At 36.3% G+C, this 25325-nt stretch overlaps 1 protein-coding gene across 2 annotated transcripts in view; it reads left to right on the forward strand.

Moving 5' to 3' along the window:
• The window catches only part of CD2AP (CD2 associated protein), a 113343-nt gene that overhangs the window by 50061 nt on the left and 37957 nt on the right, over positions 1-25325 (forward strand). For both annotated transcript variants that reach the window (XM_047795340.1, XM_047795339.1), the window contains exons 4-5: positions 5602-5702; positions 8944-9064. In XM_047795340.1, coding sequence (XP_047651296.1) covers positions 5602-5702; positions 8944-9064 — 222 coding nt within the window. The remainder of the gene's footprint in view (positions 1-5601; positions 5703-8943; positions 9065-25325) is intronic.

Here is a 25325-nt window from a genome sequence, read left to right on the forward strand (position 1 = left end):
AATAAGTTTTTTTTTAGTAAGGCAGACAGGTATATTCTAGAGCGAGCACTTTTCTAGGACAGAGTTGCTTGCAATGAGTTGCTAAAGTTATAGAATAGAACTGATTGACGCTTCTCATAGCAAAAACAGGTACAAATGACATTACTGCTGAGACTCTTGTAAAATCAGGCACAAAGATAATGGTGTAGAGTATTTTACCTAGAAAGCAAAGAGGTGACATCTTCTAGCATCACAGTTCTGTATAGCATTTAGAGAGAATGTTACTAGATATTTCACTTTACATTTGGAAAAAATTGATGGCAGATATGAATCTGCTCATGGCATGTGTGAGGGAAGATATTAGTCTTTGTAATTTTGTATTTCTTATTAGTGGGAACTCAGGCTATGGAAGTGGTTTTTCTAGTTAATAGTCATTTTGAATGTAAAAGATACATTGAGATGTCGCTGATAGATCACTATAGTTGTACAGAAAGAAATGATACATGAAAAATTAGTTGACTAAAATGCCAGTCTACACAGTGTTTCATTCTCAGAAAACAATTGGTAGTGGCATGCCTCCTCATTTGGAGTCAACAGTGAAGAAAAAAAGGAAAATTCTGAATATCATCAAAACATGGTCACTCACTATGCGTCTTTTTTTTAATTTTTATTTTTTATTTTATTTTATTTTTGACTTTTTGCCTTTTGTAGGACCGCTCCCACGGCATATGGAGGTTTCCAGGCTGGGGGTCTAATCAAAGCTGTAGCTGCCGGCCTACACCACAGCTCACAGCAACGTCAGATCCTTAACCTACTGAGTGAGGCCAGGGATTGAACCCGCAACCTCATGGTTCCCAGTCGGATTCGTTAACCGCTGAGCCACGATGGGAACTCCTGACTATGCATCTTTACAGCATACATTAAAAAAAACTTTATTAGTAGTTCAGGCTATTCTCTTTGACATTAAAATAATTCTGATTTATAAGGGGAAAAAGACTCAATCAAGTGATTCCCCAAGCTACATCTCAAATGAATGGGGTAGGAGGCTTTGACTTTGTATTTTATTTTGAAAAATTAAAAATTTTACAGAAAAGTTGAAATAAGTATACACTGAACATGTTTTGGTTTTTTTTTTTTTTTTTTTTTTTTGCTTTTTAGGGCCACACTCATGGCATATGGAGGTTCTCAGGCTAAGGGTCGAATCGGAGCTGTAGCTGCCAGCCTACACCACAGCCACAGCAACCCAGGATCTGAGCCACGTCCACAACCTACACCACAGCTCATGGCAACGCCAGATCCTTAACCCACCCACTGAGTGAGTCCAGGGATGGAACCTGTAGCCTCATGGTTCCTTGTTGGATTTGTTTCTGCTGCACCACGGTGGGAACTCCATGGTGTATTCTTCACCTGAGTTTACTGTTAACATTTGTTATATAGGCTTTATCTCTTTTTTACCTGAATCAGTTGAAAGTATGTTATAGACATGATCCCTAATCACATGAGTTTTTTCTTCATGATGGTGATAATGATAATATTTTCTAAGACTTTGCTTGTCTTAAGTGGTAGATCTCAGCACTATAGCTAGAATCTTGAATAGCCTGAATTTTTTTTAGGCCTCACCTGCAGCACGCGTAAGTTTCCAGGCCAGGGATGGAACCCATGCCACAGAAGGGGCAACACAGGATCCTTAACCCACTGAGTGAGGCCAGGGATTGAATTCTCATCCTTACAGAGATAATATCATTTCCTCAACCCTTTGAGCCACCATGGCAACTCTGTAAATGGCTCAATCTTAATTTTTCTTAACTTTTGATTAATGTTGCTTACTAGAGAAAGAAATTGATTAAAAAAATATTTATGCTGAAGTTTCTTTTGTCTTTTTTTTTTTTTAGGGCCACACCTGCAGCATATGGAAGTTCCCAAGCTAGGGGTCAAATCAGAGCTATAGCTGCTGGCCTGCACCACAGCTACAGCAAGCAACACAGGATCTTAGTCATGCCTGCAACCTACACTACAGCTCACAGCAACACCAGATCCTTAACCACTGAGTGAGGCCAGGGATTGAACCCACATCAAGGATATGAAGCTTATCCACATCAAGCTTATTGCCAGTGCGCCACAATGGGAACTTATATTAGAAAAATTTAAATGCTACTGTAAAACCTGAAGGTATACTTTCCAGAACCAGAAGTGGATCAGCAATCTTTTTGTTTCTGTCTCTGAAATTTTAGCATTCATCCTCCCAGCTTCTGAGTGTGGTATACTCTTCATTTTAGCATTTGGTGGAAAAATTAAAACCATAATCTTCAGTAAGAAATAGTTGCACAATTTAAGAGCACTGTTTGATCTAATATTTAGATCTGTTTTTCAGGATCATGGTATGAATACTTGTCATTCCTGATGATCTACACTTGAAAACATAGGATTTTCTGTTGTAGTAGAAACAGTAAGGAAAGTTAACTTTACTAAGTGTGTAATTTCACACTTTTTCTTTTCAAAAAATGTTCAACATTCCTAAAAGTTCTCCTGAAATTATTCAACATTTATGTAATGAATACTATACCACCTGTGGGTATGAAGACCATAAGAATGATGTTCGTATGGACAGTCAAATCTGCCAGATAAAGCTGGATATGGATCGTGATTCAAAACTCACAGTTTAACAAAATCAAGTTAAACTCATAGAGGAAAACATTAAGTTACTGTAACAGGGATAATAGTAATAATTACTTCATAGAGTAGTAGAGGTATTAACATATTAAGTAAATATTATAAGAAGTGTTCAATAATGTTTGTAATTATTATAGTGTTTTATACTATTAAGAACCATATTAGAGACATACATAATGTGCAGTTAAGATTATTCAGAGGAATGGGCATTTCTATACTAGAATCAAGAAAGGTGTCTTTAAGCTCTTCTTTAGGTAAGACATAGTCATTTACATGATGATTGGGGTTTATGGCATTCCAGTTAGAATCACAACATTTGGAAGACCCACGAAGATAAGCAAGTCCATGGTATTTTCAGGGAGTAAGGATCCAGCATGACTAGAGTACATGAGTTATGTTAAGGCACTATGTAATCGCTAAAGGAGGCGGCCTGATAGACAAGGCTTCAGAAGTAGATATACTTGTAGTTTTGCCTCTGTCTTGCTCTGTGGTCTTGGACAATTACTGCTGAGTTCCTTTTTCTCATTGGTAAAATGATGTGTATAATAAGTGTTTATGGGAATTCCTGTCGTGGCGCAGTGGAAATGAATCCAACTAGGAACCATGAGGTTGCGGTTCGATCCCTGGCCTCGCTCAGTGGGTTAAGGATCTGGTGTTTGCCGTGAGCTGAGCTGTGGGGTAGGTCACAGATGAGGCTCGGGTCTGGCGTTGCTGTGGCTGTGGTGTAGGCCGGCAGCAACAGCTCCAGTTTGACCCCTAGCCTGGGATCTCCATGTGCTGAGGGTGTGGCCCTGAAAAGACAAAAGACCAAAAAAAAAAAAAAAAAGTGTTTATGATCTTTTGTGTCAGAGATGTTTGTGAAGGACTTGGAGCAGTACTGTACAGGGAAGACATGAAAATATTTTCCCACATTTATTGTACCTCCTTTATCCCGTTCTTGTTAGTAGCTCTACTTATAAAATACTGATTAAAAAAATTTTTATCATTCATTTCTTTGTAGATCTGAAAAGCTACATGGAAGTTTCTTATGTTAAGAAAATATATTTTTAAAAATTGACTTAATTTCATGCATCCTTTTATTAACAGCTCTACTCTTACATGCATTTTATTTTGTGCTTAGAAAAGGTTCTGATACATGGTAGAAATTCAGTAAATATTTGTTGACCAGTATGTATGGGTAGACATTGGGCATGCCATTTGAAATGTGAAGAATCTCCAGATTCCTTTAATTGTGCCACCAAAGATAAGTTCAGTAGAGGCAGTCGTCTTAACTTATGAGCGAACCATATAAAAATATGGAATCATATGAAAATTTATTTTTATTTTAAAATGACATACATTTTGCGGCAATAGTAGGGGCTGTTTGGATGTTTTTATCCAATGGGGCTTTTTCCTTTAAAAAAACTGAAAAATTTCTTTGCAAAATAATTTTGCACACTATTTTGGGGAAAAAAACCCAACAAACAATTCTGCAGAATTATGCTAGTGTAAGGGAAAAAAAACAATAGCAAAGCTTCTGATTAAAATATAACTGTAGTTCCCTTGTGATGCAGTAGGTTAAGGATCTGGCCTTGTTACTGCAGCAGCTCTGGTCGCTGCTGTGGTTTGGGTTTGATCCCTGGCCTGGGAACTTCCACGTGCTGCAGGTATAGCCAAAATATTTGTGTGTGTGTGTCACTAGGTTCTTTTTTTTTTTTTTTTTTTTTGCAGAGGGTGGGGGGTTGTCTTTTTAGGGCCGCACCCACCGGCACCCCTTGGCCTATGAAGGTTGCCGGGGTCTAATCGGAGCTGTAGCCGCCAGCCTACCCCACAGGCACAGCCATGCCAGATCCGAGCCACATCTGCGACCTAAACCACAGCTCGTGGCAACGCAGGATCCTTCACCCACTGAGTGAGGTCAGGGATCAAACCAGCAACCTCGTGGTTCCTAGTCAGATTCATTTCCGCTAGACCACTTCGGGAACTCCCACTAGGTTCTTTAAAGTTAATTGATATATATGTACTTTGGGACACAGGGTCTAATTAATACTCTTTAATCACCTTAAATCATTGTATAGATACTGATACTCATTAAAAAGATAAGTTGCTTTTTTAAAAAGGCCTAAATAATCATCACTTGTTTGAATAAATGAAGCGTGTTTGAAAAACTAAAGTAAAATTGTTTTTATCTTCACTTGAGGTTTTTTAGCTTGTCAGATAAAAGATTTTTATCTTCTTTAACTATCAAGGCAGATAAAATTCATTGTAGATTTATACTGTTTGTCTTATTTTAAAACACAGATACTCTTTCATTTTATAATGATTTTTATTTTTTCCATTATAGCTGGTTTACAGTATTCTGTCAGTTTTCTACTGTACAGCAAGGTGACTCAGTTACACATACATGTATACATCTTTTTTTCTCACATTTTCATGCTCTATCATAAGTGACTAGATATAGTTCCCAGTGCTATACAGCAGAATCTCATTGGTTATCCATTCCAAAGGCAATAGTTTGCATCTTAAACACAGGTACTCTTAAATTAGTATATTTGAAGTATTCTTAGACTTAGATCAGGAAGTAGTCTGAAAATCACCGGCTTGGAGGACTTGTCTGTGACAAGTTGGTTGTGCCAACAGTGTCCTTTATTGTCGGTGTTTCTAGTCTCAAAATTGGCAGTGGATAATTTACTTTGCATAATCAGGGGGATCAAATGTATAAATAGATTTCATTGCTGGGAACCTACCTTATTTGTAGCTGGTTTGAATTTATTTTAGGATGAAGAGATTGTAGTGTGGGAACAAGGTGGAAAGCCAACCAGAACAGATGGTGGTTAGCTGTTTAGAATACTTAATCGCCGTCTGTTTTTAGTCATACATACAAATCCTATGACAGCATAGTATATAAATAAAAATGTTATTATTTGTTTTAATGATCTTGCTTAACTGAATTTTTTACATTACTTCCTTTAGAAACCAAGAAGCGTCAGTGCAAAGTTCTCTTTGAATACATTCCACAAAATGAGGATGAACTGGAGCTGAAAGTGGGAGATATTATTGATATTAGTGAAGAGGTAAGGAAAACATGTGCTTTGGCGATAAAGCAGCAGTTGGAATTGATGCTCTGGGTATTAGAAAAATGCTTTGTAAGAATATTTGTTAAATTTATTTTTCCAGTTTCATTGTTTTTTTAATAGCATTTTAAGATACAGACTTTAATATGGATCTTTGATAACTTAAAGCGAGGCTGTCTTATTTGTAGAAATAAAGCTTTCATTATCCTTGCTATGCTTAACATTTGTGTACTGTACTTGTATCTGTTGGCTTTAAGAATAAAACAAGCTTTTTTAAAAGCTAAAATTAATATAATCTAAGTAGCTAAGAATATAACCCTTTTCTTTGATTCTTAATTCATGTTAGGCAGAAAGCCATAAAATGGATTTTTACCTTTTGCACAGTAAAGGTATATGAAAGCAGAATATTTTAAAAAGCTTTGTCTTATTTGAATTATCACATTCAATATTAACCCAAAAGCACCTTCTCTCGTTTTAATATTTTAGAGTGAGATTTAAACTCATTTAAAAAATAACTTCGTATCTCTGCTTTTACCATTCAAGGAATATTGAAGTTTTATTTGGCAGCTGAAGATGCCATTTTGAAAGAATATGTTTTGATATCATGTTTTCCATGGAGATTGATTTTGTATCATAACATGTAATTTATCACTTATGCTTATGTTAAATTCCAGCATGTTTATATGAAAGGCAGTTCTGTTTTATTTTTACCAGGTGGCAATAATAATAGTGTTTATCAAGCCTATCTTAGGTCTGAAGTACCATTCTAAGTGTTTTATGTTTATTATTTACTTCAAGTTTCTAAACAACTTGAGATAAGAATTTTTGTCTTTTTACGGCTGCATCCGAGGTATATGGAGGTTCCTGGGCTAGGGGTCAAATCAGAGCTGTAGCTGCTGGTCACAGCAACGTCAGATCCAAGCTGCGGCAATGCTGGATCTTTAACCTACTGAGCAAGGCCAGGGATTGAACTGCACCTTCATGGATGCTAGTCAGATTTGTTTTCTGCTGAGCCACGACAGGAACTCCCAGGAGATAGGAATTTTCATCCCCATTTTACAAACAAGAAATTGAGTCACAAGAGAAAAGTGGTTGCTTTCCTACTATTGCTGCATGACATGGCACTCCAAACTTTGTGGCAAAGAATGACTGTTTTGTCACATTTTTTTGGTTGTGTGGGTCCAGAATTCAGATAGGGCTCAGAGGGATGAGTTGTCCTGTGATGTCTGGGAGCCTCAGCTGGAAATTCAAGGTTGGGTGCTCAAAAGGCTCCTTCACTGACATGTCTAGTGCCCAGAAGGCTTGAAGACCTGTATGTGGCCCTTAGGTGTCTCAGGATAGTAGGACTTACTACTTGGCAGTTCAGGGCTCTAAGTGCAAGCATGTCAGTGAACACAGTGATAGCTTTTTATAATCCAGCCTTGGAAGGGATAATGTCACTTCTGCCACATTCTGTTGGTTACAAGAAAGTCCTAAGCCAGAAAGACTGAAGGAGGCAGGGACAAAGACTACCACTTCTTGATGGAAGGAGAGTTAAGAATACATTGTGGGTGAGCATGTGGGGTAGGTGGTTTTGTTTTAGCCATTTTTGCATAAGTTCAGAGCTTTTTCTAGCTCTAGCTCATGCTATCACATCTACTGGTGTTAAGTGAATTTTGATAGTGAATTTAAATAGTTTACACTTTAAAAATAATTTTTTGGAGTTTCTGTTTGTGGCTCAGTGGTAATGAACCCGACTAGTATCCATGAGGATGCGGGTTTGATCTCTGGATCTCTGGTCCCGCCTTGTAGGTTAAGGATCAGCTATGGTGTAGGTCGCAGATATGGCTTGGATCTGGTGTGGCTGTGGCTGTGGTGTAGGCCGGCAGCTGCAGCTCTGCTCTATCCCTAGCCTAGGAATTTTCGTATGCTGCAGGTGCGGCCTATATAAATATATATATTTATATATATGTATTTTTTTACTTACTAAGATCTCTTAGCATCGGAGTTCCTGTTGTGGTGCAGTGGAAACAAATCCGACTGGTAACCATGAGGTTGCAGGTTCGACCCCTGGCCTTGCTCAGTAGATTAAAGATCCGACATTGCTATGAGCTGTGATGTAGGCTGCAGATGTGCCTCAGATCCTCTTTGTTGTGGCTGTGGCGTAGGCCAGCAATTGTAGCTCTCACTCAACCCCTAGCCTGGGAACTTCCATATGCCTAGGGTGTGGCCCTAAAAAGCAGAAAAAGAGAGAGAGAAAATTCTTAGTATCTTTAGAATAAACTATAATTTTCAAACAGTTATTAAATATTTATAACTTCATGAAAATTGAATAGCTTCATTATTAGTGAAAGTAAACATTTTTCTAAAGAGTAGTTCCTGGGAATATTTCTGGTTGGGGATGGGAGGGTGTTTTTAGAGCCTAGAATCTGGACTTTTAAAAATAAGTGCTTCTTGGAGTTCCTGTCGTGGCTCAGTGGTTAACGAATCCAACTAGGAACCATGAGGTTACGGGTTCGATCCTTGGCCTTGCTCAGTGGGTTAAGGATCTGACCTTGCTGTGAGCTGTGGTGTAGGTTACAGATGCTGCTCGGATCCCGCGTTGCTGTGGCTCTGGCGTAGGCCAGAGCTCCAATTCGACCCCTCTCCTGGGAACCTCCATGTGCTGAGGGAGCGGCACAAGAAATGGTAAAAAGACAAAAAAAAAAAGCTTCTTTTTCATACTTGAGTTAAGACTCACTGTTCAAGTCAGAGTAATTTACCTGTACCAATAAATTACTTAGTAATTTCTTTTTGTGCCATTTAGGAAATTATATTCTTATATTCATCAAACTTTTTCTAAATCAGAAATTTCCAAATACTAAACAAAATGTCATAATTACAGAAGGAGACTCCATAGTGTTTAAAAGAGCGACATTCCATGACAGAGCTTGTTGTCTACTTGTTGATATTAATACATTATGCTTGGTTATTATTTTCGTGAAAATACTTGCTTCATAGATTACAGTTGATTATAAATTCTCATTGTAAATGTTGCAGAGTGCTATTGATATATGACTAATCCCGTATATAATTAATCCAGTCCACATAGATATAATTTCCTTAACTATGTTATTTCCTTTTGTGTTTTCTTATAGATTTAAAGGCATTATTTTGTACCACTAACTTTATGCTCATTCAGTTCTGTAGCTTGATTTTTGTATGGGGGAGGACTTTCACTTGAGAGAAATTTTTATTATTTTTGAGTTGTGAACTTTTTCAGGTAGAAGAAGGCTGGTGGAGTGGAACCCTGAACAACAAGTTGGGACTATTTCCCTCAAACTTTGTGAAAGAATTAGAGGTAACAGATGATGGCGAAACTCATGAAGCCCAGGAAGATTCAGGTAGACTGTTTTAAAAATTTGAATAGATTTAAACAAATTTTATATATGACCTAGTATTTCTTTTACACTTTTTAAACTCCGTGACAGGGACTTAGAGTGAACCATTTGCCTAAATATCTAAGCAAATAATTTTAATATTTTTCCTTCTGATGTCTGCTTCAACCCACAGTGAACCCTGATTATGAAATGATGCTGCTTATGTTATCTTCCCAATTAAGATATACTTATATACAATTTTGATCAGAGTTTGCAAATGGCCTAACTACTTCAGAAATCCTAGACATTTAAAAAAAATCTTTCTTTGGGTTCTATATTCACATAATAGATTTTTGGTTTCCTTGTGCAGCCAGAATGTCATTTAACTATTTTGTGATCTCTGTCATTTAGAGATTCACCTATAAATTAATCTTAAATTTGCTCACCATTCAAAAGTATGATTGAAAAAATTTTATCCCAAAGGTAGATTTATTTATTTTTTTTACTTCTATGAATTGCTGTGGGATTTAGGAGCCTTTTTTTTTTGAGACATTAAGTTTGTAAGTGGTAATGTAGGAATAAGTAGATCTTTTTCTTTATGGAAAAGCATATGTAGTAAGGATGTTCAGGGGTTTATGCTTGTATTAACTAGTATTATCTGGCAGTTTTATAATGGTTAGATAGATTCATAGACACTGAGGGGTAGATAGACAGCCTTTAAGGTTGCCACTATCACTTTTTTTCAGAGGCAGTGTAATGAGATATGAAGATTAGTGTTTTAGTCCATTGGAGCTGCTATAACAAAATCCCACAGACTAGCGGAAAAGCAGTAGAAATTTCTTTCTCACATTTCTAAGAGTGGGAGGTCCAGGAGCAAGGCGAGCCAGCACGGTTGAGTTCTAGTAAGGCCCTCTTCCTCTTGGTGTGTGGTTGGTGACTTCTCACTGTGTCCTGATGTGGTAGAAGAGGTGAGGACTCTCTGGGGCCTCTTTTGTAAGGTCCTCGTCCCATTCCTGAGGGCTCTGCCCTTATGCCAGTCACTTCTCAAATGCCCCAACTCCTAACCTGGGGAGTTAGGATTTCAACATATGAATTTTGCAGGGACACAAATAAATGTTCAGACCATAGCAATTATATAACCTTCAGAACAATGAGATAAAGTCTTAAGGTTTTCCAGACTGCTTCTGTACCTAGTACTTGATTTTGCATTCTGGTGGTACATTTCTATTTTTTAATCTGTCTGGAATGGTAGCCTTCATGATGGTAGGGACTATGGCTTTGTCATCTTTGCTTGACTGTAGTTTCTTTGTGTACATAATCGGAATTATAATTTTTACCTAAGAGGACTGTTATGTAATGGATTGGGAAAATAGTTTCTAAGTGTAATGCTTACAACACAGCAAGAGTATTTTAAACCTAATTTCTTTTGCTTCCTTTTGTCAATACCTTCAATATTTTGAAATCAAGTAGGAAATCATTATAAGGTTGTTAATGTGTCGAAAATGGGTTTATAATCCTCAGTATGCTTAATAGTGAGGGAATAAATTTTAGAGAAAAAATTTAAATTTAATAGATAATATTAAAGGTAACTGATAAAAAGTATCTAGAAATCATTGTTAGTCCTAAAGGTTTTATAATGTGTTGTTAGCTCTACCATTTTAGACCTTATTAAGAAAGTTCTCTGAAACTTTTATCCTCATCCATAATTATGGTTTGTTTGCACACTAAAGCTTTATGCAGGTTCCCCCCCCCACTTAAGAAAGTGTTGAAGCTCGAAAAACATCAAGTAGTGAAATGGTAAGAACAGGGCATGAAGTTACAGAGCAAGCTTGCCAACATCTAGATGAGGGCTTTCCGAAAGTCCTAGTGAAACCAGCTCAGTTTATAACAGAGAAATCTAAAACTTTCAGAAATTACTACACATCTTCTGCATATCTATTCTTCTTAGAAGAACTAAGATGTATAAGAATTTTCTGATTCTGATCTCATTCCTGTGTACTCTTACATACTTCTTCTCACCAAATGGGTCCAACCTTTAAACTCCAGTACAGTGATTTTTCTTTTTGAAACTGTTTTTGAACTTGGAGAAAAATTGCAAACATAAAATAGATCCCATTCACCCTTTATTCAGTTTCACCACCAGTTGATAACATTTCATTCCATTTGCTAATTTATTACTCACTTTCTATTTTAAAATCTTTTTGTTTTTTTAAACTTGACCTTTAGGTACTTCAGTGTGTATTTCCTAAAATCAAGGATAGTCTCTTGTAACTACAGTATGGTTATCAAAATAAGGACATTTAGTGTTAACAGTACTGTTTAATTTGCAGTCCATACACAGAGTTCCCTAATTATTCTAGTAAACTTTTTTTTTCCCCCTCCTGGACAAGACCATGTAGGGAATTTATTTTCTAAGTTTATTTAATCTAGAGTAGATCTTCTCAACATTTCTCTGTTTTTCTTGACCTTGACTTTTTTTTTTGTCTTTTTTAAATTTTATTTTATGCACCTGCAGAATATGGAAGTTCCCAGGCTAGGGGTCTAATCAGAGCTATAGCTGCCGGCCTACACCACAGTCACAGCAACACCAGATCCGAGCCACCTCTGTGACCTACACCACAGCTGATGGCAACTTCGCATCCTCAACCCACTGAGTGAGGCCAGAAATCGAACCTGCATCCTCGTGGATGCTAGTCAGCTTCGTTTCTGCTGAACCACGATGGGAACTCCCTGACAGTGACATTTTTAAAGAGTTCGGGCTGGTAATTTTGTATAATGGATCCCATTTTGGGTTTTTTTTTGATTCATCATGATTAGTTTCAGGTTATATTTTACAGAATGATGATGTCTCATTGCATTGTGTTTAGGACACATGTACTTCATGTCTTTTATTATTGGTGATGTTAAATGTGATTACTTGGGTAAACTGCTGTCGCTCTAAGTTTACTGTTTTTTTTCCCCTCATACTTGATAAATGTCTTGTGGGGAGGTACTTTGAGACTATGTAACTATTCTATTCCTCAGCAAAGTTTCACTCAGCAGTTGAAGCATCCACAGATAGATTTTACTTGAATAAATTATTACTATGATAGTTGCAAAATGATGATTTTCTAAATCCTTTATCCCATCTCTGTTTATTATTCGACATTCTTCTTTAAAGAAGAGTTTTGCTTTCTCCCCAGTTTTTTTTTTTAAATTGGTATGGATTCATCATTTAGTTCTTTTTTATTCACTAGGCATTGCTCTATTACTGCCATTGTTAATTATTTTGATGCTGCTAGATTTGGCTAATGAGAGAGCCTTCATACTAGTTTCTGTGACATTTTAAAAAAACCAACTTTATTGGAAATATTTACATACAATAGACTGTCTATTTAAAATAAACAGTGTGATGATTTTGATACATGTATGAAAACTACTGCAATAAATGTACAGGACATTAAAATATATTTGCAACTCTGACTTGTAACTGTCTTAGCTTGGATATTATCTTCTGAATTCCTGCTTTTTCCCCTCTAATTGTTTTTACTAGTCTTCTGCTCTGTATCAGAAAGCATTTATACTTTCTTGTGATTCTTGAAGTATTTGTTTACGCAGGTATACACAAACACATGTATTTGTATATTTTCTCCTTTCTTAAACAGTGGCATAGTATATTGTTTAGGGTATGCTGCATTGAGAAGAACCTGAAAAACATAGTGGATAAAACAATAATATAATCACTTGGGGACTTAGGATAATAGAAACTCCTTTTTGACACATGTTTTAGTGCTTGCCTAGGCAGGGGGGGAAAAACCTAGCTTTTAAGGCTTTGCCCAAAATCGGCATTTGTTACTTTCACTAACGTTGTGTTGTATAGTCACGATCATGCAGTAGGGTAGGAATATGTAATTTTCCTGCAAAGAAGGATGCTAAGTAGTTGTAAACGTAATACAATCAACTACATACACCTCATGGTTTCCCTTTTAAGAATCCCTTGTTTAAAGCTTGTAGCCTTTCAAAGGGGCTCAGATGTGGTCTTTGCTCTGTACACGTGCTGAAAACTGATGAAAAAGAACTTGAATTTCATGCCTATTTAATATGAAATGGTAATGGCTCATAGCCTTCTGTCTAGCCCAAATTTCCTTTTTTTTTCTTTTCTTTTTTTTTTGGTCTTTTCTAGGGCCACACCCTTGGCATATGGAGGTTCCCAGGCTAGGGGTCTAATTAGAGCTGTAGCCTCCAGCCTACTCCACAGCTACAGCAACGCAGGATCCAAGCCGCATCTGCAACCTACACCACAGCTCACGGCAACACCGGATCCTTAACCCACTGAGCAAGGCCAGGGATCGAACCCGCAATCTCTTGGTTCCTAATGGGATTCGTTAACCACTGAGCCACGACGGGAACTCCCCCCCAAGTTTCCATTTTTAAGTTGCTTCTCGTTCCTAAGGATTCTGTCACTATATATTTGTTCTTTAACTTTACAGTGACTTTTTTAAGATTCTAAACATTTCTAAGCTTTCTCTCTAAACTGTGAGTTAAATAAATAATTTGAGTCTTTTAAAAGTTTTTCTTTTTGGTTAGCTTCTGTCTAGTGTTGGAATTGGAACCTTAGTTAAAGAATACCCTCATTTTTCAGATGCTATATAGTGAATGTAGTACACAGTACATGGCAGATTTTGAAGCATAGTAGATATTAGTTACTCCTTTACCCCCTTTTTTTCCTTTAATTTCTTTGCTTTTTATATGGAGTTAACTATATTTGAATAGTGATGTGATCCAGTTGTGTTAGAGCAGTTTTTATTACTTCAAGTTGGAGTGGGATAGGGTTGGAACACTGAAATCTGTCTGAAATGCAGGTGCTGATTCCCTTGAAAGATAGACAGTCACTGAAATAGGAATAAATATAGGAGTCTTTTACTATTTTATGTTACATTTACTATTTGAGAATAGTTGGTATGTCTTGAAATAAGAATTTATGTTTTAAGGATGCATAAAAGCCATTAGAGAACAAATATAAAACTGAAAACATCTGGCTTAAGTTAAATAACATTTATTACTTTGCAAACTATTCCTGGTGCATATTGGTATTTCTAATATTTCATAGGTATTGAATCTTTAATATTTATTTTTAACATTAAAGTTTGGTATGAGTTAAAGCTTATAGTGAAATAATCTTTATGATGCCATGTAAACAGAGCCCTTAAAATATGTACAAAATTTAAGTCCATATGAGACCACTAGCAAAAGAAATCAAATTTAAATTTGGATCTAGTTCATTACTTTCATAATTATAAATACTTTGGGCATTTTCTTGGCACTGTTCAGGCTTATTTGAATTTTAGGAACCTTGCAGAATTGTGTACTTCCTTCCTTGCTTAACCCCTTTACAATAACATTGCATTCTAAATGTGGAGCTTTGTGATTATGGGGTGGGAAGTCAGTGGTTGAAGTACACTGTAATTTTTTTTAACTCTAATTTTTAGGCAGAAAGTTTTTGCATATTGATGTGAATGCCAGGAAGTAAGGGCTTTATAAGGTCTTTAGAACTTTATGGTAAAGGTATAGAGTACTTTAAGTTTTAATTTTAAGAGTTTGATACCTTAAGCATTATAACTTAGCATTATGATGTCCAGTGTTCCTGTGTCCCAACAAAATAAAACATCTGTCTACAACTCATGTTTGGGCAGTCATTTTTTAGTCAGTAAAGTAGCTTATGTTTCTAGTAGCTGATACAAGAATTACCAACCACATTATGATGTTATTTTTCGCTTATAGTGCTAGAATGCCATATCCATCGCATTGGATTATTTTAAATAGTTTCTTCTTACACTCCTTTATATTTAGTAGAGTTCTTCTCTTCTTTTAATAAATAAACTGAAATATAGGAGGTGATGTTCTTGGTTCGATCCGTTAAACTCTAGCTTTTACTGCTTAGAAGGTAATTCTGACTCTATACTGTAGGTGGACAGTATTACCTGAGCCTTCATGGGTAGTTTATTTTTATACTCTCAGTTTTCATGGAAAAACTGTGGAATAAAGGCTATAGGAAAGCCCCTGTGATGTTTTTTATAGGAATGTGGTGAATTATTACTCAGTGGTTTCTGTATAAAACGTCGTTTCATAATTTTTAGTAGTCAATTTAGGAAAAACTTTGCTTCTTTAGAGAAGTGTTGTGTTTCAATTTTTAGGATGAAATAACTACTTTTTCATTTTGTCAGATATTCTTAGCTTTTCTTGTTTAGAGTCTCCATTTGTTACCTTTCAGAGTCCATGTATTTGCTAAGTAGGACTTGCTTTCAATTTTCCTTCTTTTTTTATAAAGCTAGTGACTATATTTACTGGTATTTTCTTCCCTTGTTAAGTCTTCTCCCTGCATTAAGACTATAAAAATCTCCATTTAGATGTTTAATGGGCACCTTAAACTAAGGTGGTCAAAACTGATCTTTTCATATTTGCTCTGTGCAGCCTTTGTAAACTGAGTTAATGGCAGCTCCATCTGTCTTTTACTTAGACCAAAGTAATGTCATACCCTACACTTGCTTCAGTAACAGATTTTGCAACCTACTAAATAAAAGTACACAATCTGTTTTCTTTTACCACCTCAACTGCTGCTACCCTGGTGTAAATTGTCTTTTCCTATGTAATTGCAGTAGTCTGTTATTTGCCTCCAGTAGCTGTACATTTTACTTAAGATTAAAAGTCTTCTTTAAATAAATAGGCTACAAATCCCTCCAAGATCTGGCAGCCCCCAAATGCCTCCCTTCATCTCTCTGACTTTATCACCTATTTAACCCTCCCCTTTGTTCTCGGTAGACTTCTTACTGTTTTTAAAGATGTTAGAAACATTCCTGTTTCACAGCCTTTGTAATTGCTGTATATTTTTATCTTGTTTTTTGAAATATCCTTAATGGCCTTCAGTTTTATTTCAGGATTCTGCTCAGAAGTCACCTTTCTTAATAGCTCTGTCTATAACTGGTATTTTGACAGTCTTTGACAGTTTGATAGCTATATAAAACAGCAAAAAGCTTCCATTGCCCATTCTTTAATTCCCTTACCCTTTTTGATCTTTCTTTGATAGATTTATTATTTTTGTTTTCTTACCGTCTACCTCCACATTAGAATATATATTTTATTTTGTTCAGTGCTGCATACCCAGTTTCTAGAACAAAGTCACAGTGATGTCTAATGGATGAATGAATGAATGGTGTTTTTTGGTATACAGATAACTTTTTAATTTTTTGTCTTGTTAAATGCTCATAATTTTTGAAGTTAGTGTCACCCCCACTTTAAAGGTAAAGAAATTGTAGCTCAGATTGTTTAACCACCGATTGTAAAATCACAACTGGAATTCTCTTCTGATCTTTTTACTTTACTATTTTTATTTAACACATGGGGGCATGAATATTAGGTAATTCTCACTATTTTTAGCCCATTTGTGGGTTGTCTCCTAATTTTTTTTTTTTTTTAAGTCATGCCTATAGAACTGTTTTCATTTGCTTTCATCCCTGTGAGAATTATGAGCAGGGATATGTGGATTTGGTGGCATTTGCCATGGAGTCAGTGCATCCACAAATCTGAAATTTAAAGGCTGAAGCGAGTGAAGGGAAATTCTAAATGTAAATACTACTATTGAGTTAATTCAACATTCATACATTTGTTCATTCAGTGTATCGAGTGTTTATTGTTGAGCATATTGTGCACGTTTCTGAGAACACAGTGATGAGCAACATGGTTGTGGTTATTCCCTATCTTTGAGGCTTTTGGTCCATGGGGAAAGAAAAGACTGTTAAACAAATGATTGTCATTCAACATGAGCAATGTCTGTGGTAGAAAAATTCAGGCTTATAGATGTGTGTAGAGATAACTCAGACTCGGCAGCGCTATGCCCCACAGGAAGTTACAGATGGAGATTTCGGAATAGGTAGAGGATAGCCAGGTTTGTGGCAGAGGGTAAAGAAGGAGCATAGCAATTTCGAGTTCCTGAAAGAGATTCCATTCAGAGGGGTTGTTAGAGTGTATAGCTGGATGTGGTAAGTTTTTTGGGGCTAGAGAAATTACTGGGTCAGGCTTAAGAATGCATTATAAAACTGGTAATCAAGTTACAGAGAAGCCTTAGAGGGGAGTGAAATGATCAGATGACTTTTTAGATAGAGTGATTTGGTTGCAATGTCAAGAGTGGATTGGTAGAGAGTAAGGCTGGGGTAGCCAGACCAGTTGAGAATGTTTTGATAATTTAGGTAGAAATACTATTGGGCTCCACTGGAGGAGTGACTGGGGGGATGGAGAAACCTGGGTAGCATTACCGTATGGTGTAAAGAACTGTACCTTGTGACGACGGCATGTGGGGAATGGCTAGGAAAGGAGGAGAGTGAATGGCTACCCGATCTTTGGCTCAATAAGCTGGGTAGGTGGAGATGTCATTTGCAGAGAAAGGATATGTTTTGGGAGATGATAATAGATTCACTTTTGGAGATTTTGTTTTGTTTTTGGCTACAGCATGCAGCAGCTTGATGTGGGAACTCAGTTCCCAGACCAGGGATTGAATCCAGGCCATAGTGGTGAAAATGCCAAATCCTAACCACTAGACCACCAGGGAACCCCCTAGAGATGTTGACTTTGAGTCCTGTGGGGTGTGAGGGCATCCAAGTGAAGATAGCTGATAGTCAGTTGTATGTATCAGTCTAAAACCTTAAAAAAATTTGGATAGATGTCCAGAATTGGGGCTTCAGTATGTTAGGTGGTGTAGGAAATCGTGGAATTAGATGAGGTTACCTAGGAAGGAAGTATAGAGTAAACAAAAGAGCCTAAAACAGGAGTTCCTGTCGTGGCGCAGCGGAAATGAATCTGGCTAGGAACTGTGAGGTTGCAGGTTTAGTCCCTGGCCTCGCTCAGTGGGTTAAGGATCCGGCGTTGCCATGAGCTGTGGTGTAGGTCACAGACGTGGCTCAGATCTGGCGTTGCTTTGGCTGTGGTGTAGGCCAGCAGCAACAGCTCTGATTAGACCCCTAGCTTGGGAACCTCCATATGCCGTGGGTGTGGCCCTAAAAAAAAAAGGACAAAAGACCAAAAAAAAAAAAAAAAGCCTAAAATAGAATCCTACATAGAATCCTATATAGCAACATTTAAGGTATGGACTGAGATAGAGTAACTAAAAAGAAGATGAAAAAAAAAAGAAATAAAATGTTATCCTGACTTAGGGTTGAAGAAATCATTAATGACTTGGACAAGAGTAGTAAAGAGAGATGACTAGGTTAGAAGCTGGATTTGGGAGGAAGGTGAGGCAGTGGAGAGAGTAAGTATAACACAGTGTAGCAGTGGAGGACAACATATACTCCAGAGTGTCTTCCTTCTATTTTTAAAGAAGGAAAAGTCTTGATCATTTTTCAAATTCTCATGGCAGAAGGTAAGTAGAAAGGGAGAAGAGGAAGATGCCAATTCAGAAGAATGAGGTTTGTCAGCAGAACAAGATTTACCCAGAAGGTGGGAGGAAATGAGATAGATCTACATTATAGGGATTGTGATTAGTCTCAATTTTTTGGAGGTACTGCAGAGTGCTTGGAAGGCGAGGGCAAGATAACTGACCTTTGATTTATTCTGTAAAAAAGGGGAGATGCTAAGAATGAGGTGTAAAGTGAAGAGGTCAGAATTTTGAGGATATTAAAAAGATCCCAGTAGAATGTTAAATGCTTTGAGCCAGGTGTCCCTGTGGGCTTTACTGAGCTACCACAGGGATGCATGGCACAACATACTTAAGAAGCCTGATGGATTGTTCTTCAGGAGTTTTCATCTCTTATGTTCGTTCTATTAGGAGGAGTCATCTGAGGTTTCATTTGATTAATTCATTTGACTACTAATCTGAAAAAGTAGATGGTACTTATTGCTAGTGGAGCAAAGGATCTTTTTGGAATGGTGGTGGGTAGAAATTTGGTGGTCTGCAGCCTAGTCTCCAGGAGTTAAGAGGGTGCACAATTTATTCTCATATTTAATTTCACATGAGCCTTCACCTTGAACTCCTCCTGGTGATCAGCTCTGTGAGGAAGAATGTTCTGAGGCTTCTTTGCTTTTATTGGTAGTCTGCTGTATGAATCTTTATAAGTTGTTAGAACCAGATGCTCTTTATAAATGATTCTTTTTAGGAACTAAAGAATACAGACTTAAGTCTGTAACATACAAATACAGAACATTTTCTTAGGCAATGTACTCATATCGTAAAAATCTCTGAATAATGGTCTTCCCTAGAGTAACAAGAGGGGGAATTTATCCATCAACTTAAGTAGATTGCAAGTCCTTCTACTTGGTTTACATGTTTCACCTTAATGTAAGATACTATACATTAGTTCCTTATTCACTTTAATAGGGAACTCATATTGCTTCCCTTAAGTGCTTTGTATTTTCATCAGATTTCCTACTTTGTATTATTTTTCTTTAGCACTCAGTGCAGCTCACGTAAGGGTTCTTTTTTGTTTGTTTGTTTTCAACAAGAAATTATATTTGGGGGCTTCTGGTGGTTTTAAGTCATTTTAAATGGCGGTACAAGTCACAAGTTTTTGCCATTTAGAGTTAGGAGCAAGGGGAGTTTTAGGCATGATAGGAAGACTTGCTGTTAGGTTTTGTGACTGACAGTGCCATACAGAAAATGCAAATACAATTTTTCTCTAAAAGCTTAGCAATTCAAAAACAAATTTTTTCTAAAAGCCTGGCAATTCAAAAACAATCTGGTGGATAAAGCATAGGGTCATTAAAATATTAGAAAAATGATACAAGGTAAGATTTCTCCTTTGTTTGATTATGAGACCTGTTTACCTTTTGTCCCTGTTCGCTGTCCTTTTCTCCTCCTTTCCTCCATTTTCTTCCTTCTAGTCTCTAATAAGCCCTTTTAATTAATTTTTGCTTCTGTGTGGTCATGCTCTTTCCTACTTGAATAGTTCTCAGTAATAACATCTTTATACTCATTAAAAATAATAGGCCCTGAGCCAGGCATTGTTTTAAGCATTTTACAGGAATCAATTAATTTAATTCTCATAGCAGTCCTATGAAGTATCCCATTTTACAGGTGAAGAAACTGGGCATATACAGGGGAGGAGGTAAGATATGAATCAAGAGGGTTTGACTGTAAAGTTCACGTGCTTTATCACAACACTGTGCTGCTTTTTGGCCATTGACTTAACAGCCACTGTAGTAGTTTTGACAATTTTCAATGAGCCAAAAGCAATTAGCCTATCTATTAGTAATAGATGTTTTTAAATATATAAGCATTTATTTTAATGAGATATGCTTTAATGATTCTAGTAAAGTTTGTAGGCACTAAATCTAAAATAAACTGTTTACCTTATGGCTATAATCAAATACTCAGACTGATAATTGTACCTTAATCATCTGCTGAAGCTGCCTTTATCAATCTGTGGTTTATTAATACTATAGATTGTTTCACTTTAAAATGTCTCTTAAGTAAGTACCTCCTATACTAATTCGTGCTTGAATGTTGTTTTATCTGAGAGACTGGTTATTGAAGCTCTTCATTAAAATTATAGATTATAGTTCTAGCAATGAGAAAGTAAGACATTGTGGAAATACCTGCCCACTATACAAACTGGAAAATTGAACAAAAGGCAGGAAACAAGTATTTTTAGACAATAGCACAAGACAGATTCTTGAGAAAAGGGGGAAGAAATGGGAAAGGTCTATCATTGTCTTGGATTTCTGCCAGGAGGTAATTTCTGGACTGCAGTGCAGCAAGGGAGACCTCAGCAGAAGGTTGTTAAGTTAAGAATTAGAGATCTGAGTGCAAGCAAGCCAAAGTAGTAAGAATTTGTGGAGCTGAATTCCTGCAGAGAGAGGTATGTAGAGAAAGAGCTCAAGAAGTATGATTTATGTGTTTGGCCGAATACTAATCTGTGAATGCCTGGAGTGAAACCCCGTAAGGTTGTCAAACATGAACAGTTTGTGAAGAAAGAGCAATTACTAGGGATTACCACGAATAATTTCTGGTGTTTGCACAAGAATTGTTTGAGTTCTCTCCAGATTTCAGAGACTTCATTGAATACCTGGGCTATTCACTAAAAGTTGAAATCGGGCTACATTAGACTTAAAATGGAGGCTATTCTATTTCTAACCTGAAAAAGCTTCACACTCATTTGCAAGTAACTTACCTGTTGGCTAGGGAAAAAAAAAAGCACTCTCAGACTTGTCACTGATGACATTTGAGCTGAATAACTCTGCTTTAGGGGCTTTAGGGACTATCCTGTGCATATAGAATATTTTGTAACATCTTTGATCTCTCTGCACTTGACTTCGGTAGCGCTCTTCAGTTGCGATTAACCAAAAAATGTCTCCAGACACCGCTACATGTGCCTTAGGGGTCAGAATCACTCAGTGGTTCTTAATGGGATTATGACAAGATCTAGCCATCAATAACATCAGCGGAAATAAATTACTAGCTATATATCAAGAAGTAGGGAAAAGTGACCCATGATCTAGAAGAAAAATTATTTAATAGAAAGAGAACCAGAAATGATGGAATTAGCAGACAAGGATGTTAAAATAGCTATAGTAAAAATGCCAATATACTCAAGGATGTAATGGAAATATGAACATAATTAGGAGTGAAATAGAAGACATAAAAAAAAAACCAAATGGAACTTCTGGAGATGAAAAACAATATCTGAGGTGAATGTCTGCATGTGAGATTTTAACAGTAGACTAGGTAGTGGAGAAAAGATTATTGAACTTGAAAATGTGGCAATAAAATTATCCAGAATGAAGCACAAAGATAATAAAGACTGCAAAAAGAATTCAACTTGGGATAATTTTAAATGGTCTAACATACATGCACCTAAAATCCCAGAAGGAGAGGCAAGAGAGAATGGACATTAAAATATTTGAAGGAAGAATGCTAAAAAATTGCTAAAATATGATGCAAACCATAAATCACAAATTTGAAAAGGAAAAACACACAGGGTTTGCAAAGGTACGTCATAATCAAGTTCAGTGAAAAATCTGAGGAGTTAGAGGGAAAAAAAGGCACATCAAGTAGAGAAGAATTATAATAAGAATCCACAGATAATCTTCTGAAACAATATAATTCACAAGACAGTGTCTTAAGAAACTAGGTAACACAGAAAAAAATGGAAAGATAACTTTGAAAGACCTGAAACTGTAAACTCCTAGAAGAAAACATAGGTGGTAAATTCCTTCTCTGTCTTGAAGACAATTATTTGGATTTGACACCAAAAGCAAAAGCAGCAAAAGCAAAACGAACAATGGGACTGTACCAAACTAAAAAGCTTCTCTACAGCAAAGGAAACCATCAACAAAATGAAAAGGCAACCTATAGAATAGGAGAAAATATATGCAAGTCATACATCTGGTAAGGGGTTAATATCTAAAATATGCAATAACTTACAGAGCTCAATATCCAAAAATAGCCCACATAATCCAGTTAAGATATAAGCAGAGGATCTGCATAGGCATTTTTCTAAAGAAGATACACAGGTGGCCAATAGATACACAAAAAAATCCTCAGCATCACTAATCATCAGTGAAATACAAATTAAAACCACAGTGAACCGTCATCTCATAAGTGTTATAATGGCTATCATCAAAAAGACAGGAAATAACAGTGTTGGAAAGGATGTGGAAAAAAGGGAACCCTCATGCACTGTTGGTGGGAATGTAAATTGGTGCAGCCATTATGGAAAACAGTTTAGAGGCTCCTTAAAAAATTAAACATATAACTACTGTATGGTCCAGCAATTCCACCTCTGGATATTTATGTTAAGAAAATGAAACCACTAACTTGAAAAGATATCCACACACTCATGTTCATTGCAGCTTTATTTATAATATCCAAGATACAGAAACAACCTAAGTATTATTGATGGATGAATGGATAAAGAAAATGTCTTATTTATACAGTGGAATAAAAAGAAGGAAATCTTGCCATTTTTATCAACACAAATGGACTTAGCTTATGCTAAGTGAAATAAGTCAGACGGAGAAAGACTGTGTGACCTCACTTACATATAGAATCTCAAAACTAACAAGCAAATAGAACTCATAGGTACAGAGACCAGATTGGTGGTTGCCAGAGGTGGGGCTTGTGGGGTGGGTGAAAGGGGTGAAGGTGATCAAAAGGCACAAACTTCCAGTTATAAGTCCTGGGGCTGAACAGCATGGTGACTGCAGTAGATAAAACTGCATTGTATATTTGAAAGTTGCTAAGTGAATAGATCTTAAAAGTTCTTATTACAAGAAAAATAATTTTGAACTATGTGTGATGGTGAATGTTAACTAGACCTATTTTGGTGATCATTTCACAATATATATACACAGAGTGAATCATGTTACACACCTGAAACTAATGTAATGTTACATGTCATTATATCTCAGTTTAAAAAAAGAGGAGACACCAAAGCCCACTCAGTATCTGCATGCACGTACTCAGGAAAGGCCCTGTGATGATGCAGTGAGAAGGCAGCCAATTGCAAGCCAGCTTGAGAGGTGTCAGCAGAACCCAAGTTTCAGGCTTCCAACATTCAAAGCTAAGAATATAAATGTTTGTTTTTTAAGGAAAAGAAAAGAAAATGAGTGGAAAAGAAAAAAAGGGACAGAGTTCAACTGGTCAAATAGGAAACAGCAAGAAAATGGGTTTAATCATACCACGTCAGTGATTATATTAAAGTTAGATGGTCAGAAAATTCCGAAGGTCAATTGAATGGATATGCTCATTGGAAACTCACATTTAAATAAGGCACAGGTTAAAAGAAAAGTGAAGAAAGATATTCTGTCCAAAGTATAAACAATCTAGAAGGGTTATATTAATATCAAATTATATTTCTGGAGAAGACATATTGCCAGGGATATAAAGGACCATTCTTTTTTTTTTTGTCTTGTGTTTTTTAGGGTTGCACCCGAGGCATGTGGAGGTTCCCAGGTTAGGGGTAGAATCGGAGCTATAGCCGCTGGCCTATGCCACAGCCACAGCAACACCAGATCTGAATCAAATCTGCGATCTATACCACAGCTCACGGCAACACTGGATCCTTAACCCACTGAGCGAGGCCAGGGATCGAACCTGCAACCTCATGGTTCCTAGTTGGATTCGTTTCCACTGTGCCACGATGGGAACTCCAAAAGGACCATTCATAATGATGGAGTCTATTCATAAAAATTATGTAACAGTGTTAAATATGCATAACCCCATACCAGAACTTAAAAATACATGAGACACAACTGTCAGAGAAGCAAGTTTAATCCGTAAGTAGAATTAAACATGCTTCTCTCAGTAATCAGTAAAGTTAGTGAACAAAAATATTATCAAGTTCTTACAAAACTTGAATTAAATAACATCAATTAATTTGACCTTATTGACATTATAGAATAGTTAACCCAACAATAGAATACACATTCTTTGAAAGAATACATGGGCTGTTTACCGGATAGGCCCTGTATTTGGGCCCGAACAAGTCTCAGTGAATTTAAAAGGTTTGAAGTCATACATAGTAGGTTCTATGACTACAGTGAAATGATTTTCCTATCAGAGAGACATTTGGAAGATCCTCAAATATATGGAAATTAAGCAGCATTTCTAAATAACCTGTGGATTAGAGAAGAAATCATGAAACAATCCAATTGCTTTTGAATTATTTTTGAAATGAATATAAAAGAAACATGTCATATATTTGTGAGATACAGGTTAAAATAGTACCTATACATAAATTTATAGTTTAAATGCTGATGCCAGAAATGAAAATACAACCCCAGTAATCTTAATTTTTACCTTAAACTAGTAAAAGAAGAGCAAATGAAACCTGAAACAATTAGAAAAAAAGAGATAAGCAAAAAACTATGAAACTAAAGACAGTCCAGAAAATCAATACATTAAACAGTTGAGTTTTTATAAAAGATAAAAAGTTGATAAGGCTCAAATAAGACTGACCTAAGAAAAAGAAATAGTACTGATAAAAAGACACGAATGAAAGAATATCACTACAGATTAGACAATAAAGGGATAAAAATGCAATATGCTCATAAATTTGACAACTTAGATGAGATGTATAAATTCCTTGAAAAGTGTAACTTACCAAAATACAGAGTAAATTGAAACTAGATCATGAAAAGAATTAAATTTATTGTCAAAAATCTTCACACACAGAAAATTGCTTATGTAATTTCACCTGTGAATTCTGTCGAGCGTTTAATCTTACACAAATTCTTTGATTCCTTACTTTAATATCAAAATCTGATGAAGTCATTAAAAAAAGGAATTACAAACCTTTATATCATGAACAAAAATCCTTGA

This window comes from Phacochoerus africanus, chromosome 9, assembly GCF_016906955.1.
Source record: "Phacochoerus africanus isolate WHEZ1 chromosome 9, ROS_Pafr_v1, whole genome shotgun sequence".
NCBI lineage: Eukaryota > Metazoa > Chordata > Mammalia > Artiodactyla > Suidae > Phacochoerus > Phacochoerus africanus.